Below are 9,329 nucleotides of genomic sequence, written 5' to 3' on the forward strand. Positions count from 1 at the left end.
CTCCTTTGAAGAAATCATTAAAACACCTTAGAACATCTTCTTTCAAAAAAGACCAACAAGTCTTGAAAAAAAGAAGAGAGAATCCGTCCGGGCCCGGACTTTTAGAACCATCACAATTCCAAATCGCCTCTTTGATCTCTAACTCCGAAAAGGGAGTTTCCAACAACAAAATTTCTTCCAAACTCATAGCTTTAAGAGGAACTCCATCTAAGGTTGGTCTATCAAAACGGACTTCTTTGAATTTACCTTCAAAATGAGATTTCACCGCCGCCTTTACCTCCCTAACCGAGTTCACCATACCACTACTAGTGTTAATATTAGTTATGTGATTTCTACTCCTCCTTTCCTTCATAACTCTATGGAAAAACTTACTATTATTATCTCCATCATTCAACCATTTTAGTCTAGCCTTTTGAATAAGCATGTTCTCCTTTATCTTTAGATTCAACCAAACTTTCTTACTAGCCTTTGATTTGATTTCGTGCTCCTCCTCATCCCACATCACATTATCATCCAAAGCATTCAAATCCTTAACTTCTTCCTCCACCTCCAAATCAATCTTCCCGAAAATATTTTTATTCCACCATCTTAACTTATCTTTGATAAGTCGCAATTTCTCCTTCAAAACAAAATCTCCTCTCCCTTGAACCTCCAACTCCAACCACTCCTTCTCAACAAAAGAGGTAAAACCTTTGACGGAAAACCATTTGTTGTTGAACTTGAACGGCTTAGGGCCCCAATCCTCTTTATCAACCATCAACCATACCGGGTAATGATCCGAAATATCTCTCAAGCCAATAAATTGCCCAACAACATCCCAAGACTCTACAATATTATTAGAAATAAGAAATCTATCAATTCTACTCTTAGATTTCCCATCTCCTCTAAACCAACTAAACTTCTTCCTTTTACTAGGAACATCCACCAACTCACTTTCTACAATGAACTCCGAGAATTCCCTCCATTCCCTATTGTTTCTACCCGAAGATTGACCAACTCTCTCATTCCTCTTCTTAACTGCATTAAAATATCCCCTAAAAATCCATTCTCCATCATTGTGCTTTTGTTTCAAATCCAACAACCCAGCCCATAAATCATGTTTCGCTCTTAGAGAACAAGCTGAATATGTATTAACAATGAAATAAGTACCCCCCTTCCACATAACTTTATTCCCAAGAAAACCAATGCCATGAAAACTCGAAATGACTGTGACCGTTAGATTTTTCCAGAGAGTTAGAAGCCCTCCCGACATACCATTTGCCGCTGAAAAAGAAAAGCCGATGTCTTCGTTTCTCCAAAAACTATTAGCAACCCAATCCTGAACCTCCTTTAATTTAGTTTCTTGAATGAGGAAAATATCCGCCTTCCCGTTTCTAATAATACTACTGATTCTTTTCCTCTTGATCAAACTACTCCCACCCCTTATATTAAAAGTGCCCACAATCATATTAACGATTTTAATTGCTCCTCCTGACTCTCCATCCTTTTTAAATTCATATTATTCAATTCTTCATAATTATTCTCCAACTCCCTCCTTACCTCACCCGAAACCACCCCTAAATTTGCAATCAGATTCCATAATTTACCATCCGATGAAATACCAAAATTTGATAAAATTCTATTATTACACCTCAAAATATCAGAATCAGTGGGTTTATTTCCAGAAATAGAGGTAAAATGATTTTCAATACCTTGCACTGCTCCAAGAGTCATAGGCGAAAAAGATGTATTCTAAGTTGGGCCTTCCAAGCAGCTGGGACCCGCCAACAATTTTTTCCCTTGTTGCTTCGTCACCCTCCTTTTTGGCTTTAGTTGCAAACGGATCATGGGCCCACCAAACTCAATAATCTTTTTAAATCTGTTTCTTTTACTTCTTTGATTTTTCTTAGGTATAAAATTGTTGTCCTTCTCAGCAAATAAAGTATTGGGTTGCGTGGCCCCATCAATTGTAGCCAAGGTATCATTAACTTTTGACACTGACACACTAGGGTCAGAGATAGGATCAGAAGAAACTATTCCCTTTTTGTGATTACACCTTTTCGCCTCCCACGCTACCAACAAAGCTGCATCAAAAGAGTATACTTCCTTCTCTACCTCGTATTTTCTTTCCGTATTCCTTGCCGACACAAGATTCTCCTTCCATCACCATGTTCGACCGATCCAAACTCAACCTCCACCGTCTGCCTGTATTCCACCCCTTCCTCCTCATGAACAACTCCCATTGATGACTGTGAACCACCATAACTGATCGAGAGAGACTTTAAGGATTAATCTTTGTGATAAGAAAAACCTATTTCTCCGGAGTTAGAAGAAGAGAGTGAAGACTTCTTATGAAAAGGTCTTGGAGTTGGGCTTGTAGCAACTAGACGAACTGGGCCATAGGTATCTTCATGTAAAACCAACTGAAAAACGTCACCATCAACATTCACTTCCACATGATCCTTCAGCGAGAAAGACGAAGGAACTCTAATCAATATCCTGGCTATGTCCATGTTGTCTCCCGACATCGTATTCTCATCCACGCATATGTAAGTTCCCAACATGTTAGCAACAGATTCGAAGAACTCAAAGCAACAAGCATGACATGGGATCCCATAAACTCTGACCCACATAACACGCTCAGAATCAATGTCTTTCTCTTGCCATGGTCTTATCGATTTAAACCATTGTTTCCACAATGAGGATGCTTCATTGATCAGTTCCTGTATTACACCTTCCTCTAATTCCTCTAAAAGGCATAGATTAGCTCCCAGTGGGTGAACTTTGATAAAAAAGAAACCTTCAATTTCAAGATGGGTTTGAATATTGTATGTTTCTCCAGCAAACAACACTTCCCCTATGAATGCCTTCCTCCATTTATTCTTGACTTCAGCACTAGTGTTGAACCTGAAACCACTAGCTATCTCCTTATCCTCAAACTTCTTCACCTTCAAAACACCATCAGCAAAAGATTTGTTCATTTGAACAAAATTGTTCCTAGGTAAAACATTCTGCTTCTTCGAGACTTCCTCCCTTGGCCATGCCTCTGACTTCCTTCTTACTTCCTTCCTGCTATATCTGGGTTGATTAACGTGGATTTTCTTTCCATCTATCAAAATATTATCCAACTTAATCGCTAGAAATTTTTCGTCCTCCACATTTTTGAACCTCGCGAACCCGAAGCGTTTACCAAATCTATTACGTCTTGGAGGGATGACAACCTCCACCACATCTCCCACACAACCAAAAATCTTGAACAAGTCTACCGCCCGACACCTCTCCGGGAACTCCAAACAATAAAACGTTGAGATCGTCTCCTCCTGCCCCGCCTGAATCCTTCCGTAAGGGAAAGAATCCCACCATGTAACTAGATTTCGGAGTTCCTTCCGCTGGACTTGATGCCACTCCATGAAAACAATCTATTGAAAAGAAAAAAGGGAGAAGGAAAACGAAAACTAGGTTGAAGAAACTCTAGAGAGATGTTTCTCTCTTATCAACATTTCGTAAAAGTTATGTTTAAATTTGCTGCCGAAATATGTTGAATTCGTTGATGAAACAATGTTCCAGTTTTTTAAACCACAAACCTTAAACCCTGAGGCAATGGAAAATAGTACACCAAAATAATACATCAAATAAATTGCACTATAATTTGATGTATTTTTGTTAAAAAAGTGGAATTTAGAATGTTTCAAAGGTACATCTACGAAACACTTTATTTTTAACACGTTTCGTAGATGCAACTCCGAAAAATTTACTAAACTGAAATGATTTGTATTTTCTCAACATTCACTATGTTTTTAAGCTTCTGTAGATGTACCTATGAAATAAATCAATTTTTTTATAAAAAAAATATTTCTGAATATGCATCAAATTTCGCCAAAACTAAAAGAATCAAGGGTTAATGAAATATTCCAAAATTATTATACTGATTTAGATTAATATATCATTGCATTGGCTATATGCTATTGTTAGTGGTGTTAATAAATATAAATTTATGACTTCCCTCTTATACTTTTTATAAACATAAAAAAATATATATAATACATTGTTTTAATAAAATTCGAATATTCTCTTTTAAGTATAGAGACTAATCACTCAAACTAAAAAAATTATAATTAAGAATAAAGTTTTCTTTCTAAGATTCTTTGGTGAAAAAAGTTGATTCTAAGTAAAGTAATTTTGTAAAAAATTGAATGTGGTGGTTAATAATGAGTTATAGGTAAAGTGATTTATGTTTAGATAAATTTTTATAAAAGTGAATTGAACAATATTTATATTTAAATCGTAATGATCATGTCTTTTCTTCGATTTGGAAGGTTGAAGTTTCTCTAAAAGTGAAAGTTTTTCGGTTGGAGGTGTTTATTAAATAGGATTCTCACAAAGGATTTGCTCGCGTATAGAGGAATTCTTCCTTCTTCTTCCTCAAATCTTGATTGTGTGTTTTGTGAAGTTTTTCTCGAATCCTTCCTTCTTCTTCCTCAAATCTTGCCATAGTTTGGAGCCTTTGGACGTGTAGAAACGACATCATTTTTAAAGACGTCGTTTGGAAGGGACGTGGTTTGGAGTTGCAAAGCCTTGATTTGGAGGTGGTATTTTATAGGGAAAATTACTCGATTCAATTGTAATTTTTATGAATTTAACAAAAACTCTTTGCTATATTCAAGCTAAACTTCATTTGGCGAGTAATTTTCTATCCTTTCCGGCTTGTTTTAGCCTTGCTTTGTAATCATGGTTGTTTAACTTTTGTTCTTCTTCAGTATATTTCTTGATTACAAAAACAAAACAAAAAATTAAAATCTATAAATTTTAACTCCAAGTATAATCAAATATGAAAAGCACAATACATTCTTTTTTAGAGCAATCAAATATTTCAAAACTAATTATACACATTCAAAATCAATTTTAAGTGCTCCAACTACGAAACCAAACATACATTTAATGCTACATTCTCATAATTGAATTCCAATCAAAAAATTTAGTTAAATTAAAAGTGACTTTGATCATCTCATTTAAATATTTTTTAAGATTTTGAAATACATTTAATTATTTAATATTTAGTTTTTTTTTCAAATAAATAACTATAATATTGTTGACAAATCCATAATTAATGTTCTATAAATTTTGTGACAAGGAAAATAAAAAATGCTAACAGATGTTCTAGAAACATTGTTGGAAAGTTAAGAAAAACAAGTTGATAATTAAAATAATTGTTATAAACATTTATACTAGTGGATGTCCATCCCTCTTCTTATTCTTCATCTTCCTATTCCACTTTAATGTACTTAATTTTCTACCTTCCTTGGGTCCTATAAATAAGACTCATGTTACAATGTAAAGTTCACCTTTGAGAAGAATATAATACAATGTTGCTTGTTCTCTTCTCTTCCTATCTTTTGATCTCTATATAGTTCCATTTAGTTTATAATACGTTATCAGCACGACGCTCTCAGGTATGATTTGGAGGAGATTATTTTTTTTATGATATTCAGTAATTTTATAATCATATTAGGACATTTAACATTTTGTAATTTTATTGTTCGATAATTTTATTGTAATTTTATGGTTAAGATTATGTAATTTTATTGTAATTTTATTTGTCATAGAATTGATGTATGTTTAAGAATATTATAAAAAAAAAATCTTAGGTAGCAACTCAACTTTTTGTAAGATGGGTTGATGTTGTTGAGGTTGTGGATAACACATGTGGTTTTACAATGATTCCAATTTTGATGGATAGTGCACAAATAAATTTAATTGTGTCAAAGGATTAAAAGGTGGATTTGGCTTAAAGCATGAAAGAATTATTTTTGTTTATTCGATGGAATTGAATTAGAGAAAGAAGAAATAACTTTTTGCATCCCAGAAGGATATATGGTTTTAATTTTAACGCATCCCAGAAGGATGGTTATAATTTTTAGATCATTGTTCGTAACAAAAGCAGAGCATCCCTGAAGGATAGCGAAATAACATTGTATAGTTCATGAAGAACTCATAATGCTTTATTTTTATTTATTTATCTATTTATTTATTTTGTATATGTAAGATGTATTATGTCACTAAATTGATATATTTTTTTTATAAAAAAAAAAAACAAATAATTTTAAGACTAATGTGACAATCTAGTTTACTATTGTGTTATTTCTAAATATTAGAATTTACAAAACTATTATTTTAAATATTAATATTTAATATTTCCTTTATGATAATTATCTCATTATAATATTTTTATTTCTTTTATTTTTATGATAGAACTACTAAGTATGTCAAATCTTACAAAATTGGATTTTGGGGCTCTTGATATTTCGGGAAAGAACTATTTGACATGGGCCCTAGACGCCCAAATTCATTTAAGCGCAGAAGGTCACGGTGATACTATTAAAGAAGGAAATAAATCATCTGATCAACAAAAGGCAAAAGCCATGATATTCCTCCGTCGTCACCTTCACGAGGATCTTAAAAATGAGTATCTTACCGTAACTGACCCACATGTCTTGTGGAAAAATTTGAAAGATAGATATGATCATCAAAAAACGGTTATCCTACCAAAAGCTCGATATGAATGGATGCATTTACGTTTGCAGGATTTTAAAAGTGTAAGTGATTATAATTCTGCAATGTTTAGAATAACTTCTAAGTTATTATTATGTGGAGAAAAAGTAACTGATGAAGATATGCTAGAAAAAACATTTTCCACTTTTCATGCATCCAATGTGCTCCTGCAGCAGCAGTATCGAGAAAAGGGGTTTATTAAATATTCTGACCTAATATCTTGTCTTCTTGTGGCTGAGCAAAATAATGAACTATTGATGAAAAATCACGAGGCCCGTCCCACTGGTACAACTCCATTCCCAGAAGTGAATGTGGCAAGGCACGACCACTATAGGAAAACTCGTGGTCGCGGTCGTGCATATGCACGTGGTCGTGGTCGTGGTCGTAATTATGCTCATGGTCTTGGTTTTGATCGTGGTCGCAATGGGAATCATAAAAACACATATTTCCACCCGAAGTGGAAAAATGTTGAAAAGAATGAAAAAGAGGGTCAGAGTAGCAAAACAAATGAAAATATTTGCTATCGTTGTGGAGGAAAAGGTCATTGGAGTCGCACTTGTCGTACTCCAAAACACCTTGTTGATCTTTATCAAAAATCACTGAAAAATAAAAAGGAAAAGATCGAGACTCACTTTGCTAATGAAGATGATGATCCAGATTATGGTAATATGGATGTTACCCATTTAGATATTGGTGACTTCTTTGCTGATCCAGATGGAAAAATTGATCACCTTATTGGAGATGGAAGCGTCAAGAAATAAAATTTGTGGAAATTTTCTTTTTATGTTTTATGGATGTTTTGAATTTTATTTTCTAATAATAATAAAGTGTGTTTTCTACTTGTTTGTTTACATAATTTACTATTTAAATAATTTGTGTTTTTAATGTGCGCTTATAACTTATTGTTAAAAAAAATTATTATTGTTCTTAGAATGAATATGGACGCTAGCTCCAGTAATGAAGATATGTGCCTTGCTGACAGTGCAACAACTCACACAATTCTCAAGCATAAAAGATATTTCTCTAATTTAGTGAATCGAAAAACTGATGTCAGTACTATTTCTGGCACCTCAAAAATAATTGAAGGCTCCGGAAGAGCCCATATGTTGTTACGTGGTGGAACAATATTGCACATTGATAATGCATTATATTCCCCCAGGTCCCATAGAAATTTATTAAGTTTCAAAGATATCCGCCTAAATGGATACCATATTGAAACAGGAGATGATGGAGGGATTGAACATCTGTATATTACAAAACACAATTCAGACACAAAATGTGTAATGGAAAAGTTATCGGTTTTATCCTCTGGCCTGTACTACACTTATATTAGTACAACTGAAGCACATGCAACTGTAAACCAGAAGTTTACAAATAATGATAAATTTCTAATTTGGCATGACCGGTTGGGCCATCCCGGTTATATAATGATGCGAAAAATAATTGAAAATTCATGCGGTCATCAATTAATGAGTAGGGAAATTATTCCATCGAATAAGTTCTCATGCAGCTCTTGCTCACAGGGGAAGTTGATAATTCGGCCATCACCAACAAAAATTGGAAATGAATCTATCAGCTTTTTAGAGCGTATACATGGTGATATTTGTGGGCCAATACACCCATCATGTGGACCATTTAGATATTTTATGGTTTTAATTGATGCATCAACTAGATGGTCACATGTTTGTTTGTTGTCAACTCGTAACCAGGCGTTTGCGAGATTGCTAGCTCAACTGATTCGAATAAGAGCTCATTTTCCCGATTATCCTGTCAAGAAAATTCGTCTTGATAATGCTGCAGAATTTTCATCTCAAGCATTTAATGAGTATTGTATGTCTATTGGGATTGACATTGAACACCCAGTAGCACATGTTCATACACAAAATGGACTTGCAGAATCATTTATTAAACGAATAAAATTAATTGCAAGACCACTGATTATGAGATGCAAGCTCCCAGTTTCTGCTTGGGGACATGCAATTTTGCATGCTGCAACATTAATTCGCATCAGGCCAACGAGTTACCACACCTTTTCCCCTTTACAATTAGTTTTTGGTAAAGAACCTAATATTTCCCATCTAAGAATTTTTGGATGTGCAGTGTATGTTCCAATTTCTCTACCACATCGCAATAAGATGGGTCCTCAAAGGAGGATGGGAATATATGTTGGATATGAATCTCCGTCTATTATAAAGTACCTTGAACCAACAACAGGAGATTTATTCACTGCTCGTTTTGCTGATTGTCATTTTGATGAATCAAATTTTCCAGCATTAGGGGGAGAGAATAAGAAGCTGGAAAAAGATATCAGTTGGAATGAATTATCATTATCTCATCTTGATCCTCGAACAAAACAATGTGAACTAGAAGTTCAAAAGATAATTCACCTGCAAAACTTAGCAAATCAATTGCCAAATGCGTTCACTGATCCAAAAGGTGTGACTAAATCATATATACCAGCTGCAAATGCTCCAATAAAAATTGATATCCCTGTTGGACAAAGTAATGAGTCTCAACCACGCCTGAAGCGTGGTAGACCAATCGGTTCCAAAGATAAAAATCCTCGAACAAGAAAGGGAGCTAAGAATAAAGATGGCCCAAGTGAGGATATAGGAAATCTAAAAGAATCGTCAGACATAATAGACATTTCATCTCTAGAAGAGATTGATCAGGTACCTGAAACTCATGAAAATAAAGAGATCTCGATAAATTATGTCCAAAATGGAATACAATGGAACCGAAACAAAGTCGACATTGATGATGTTTTTGCATACAATATAGCGCTAAATGAGATAAATGGC

At 34.2% G+C, this 9,329-nt stretch overlaps 2 protein-coding genes across 2 annotated transcripts; one reads left to right on the forward strand and one right to left on the reverse strand.

Moving 5' to 3' along the window:
- Positions 1-2,267: 2,267 nt before the first annotated feature.
- LOC131615243 (uncharacterized) lies at positions 2,268-3,389 on the reverse strand. The gene has a single exon (XM_058886715.1). The coding sequence runs from the start codon at positions 3,387-3,389 to the stop codon at positions 2,268-2,270; it is 1,122 nt and encodes a 373-aa protein (XP_058742698.1).
- A 2,850-nt stretch (positions 3,390-6,239) lies between these two features.
- Positions 6,240-7,289, forward strand: LOC131615244 (uncharacterized). Its single transcript, XM_058886716.1, has one exon. It carries the CDS (start codon positions 6,240-6,242, stop codon positions 7,287-7,289), a length of 1,050 nt encoding a protein of 349 aa, XP_058742699.1.
- The last annotated feature ends 2,040 nt before the right edge of the window (positions 7,290-9,329 follow it).

Source organism: Vicia villosa, linkage group LG6, assembly GCF_029867415.1.
Source record: "Vicia villosa cultivar HV-30 ecotype Madison, WI linkage group LG6, Vvil1.0, whole genome shotgun sequence".
Taxonomy (NCBI): Eukaryota; Viridiplantae; Streptophyta; class Magnoliopsida; order Fabales; family Fabaceae; genus Vicia; species Vicia villosa.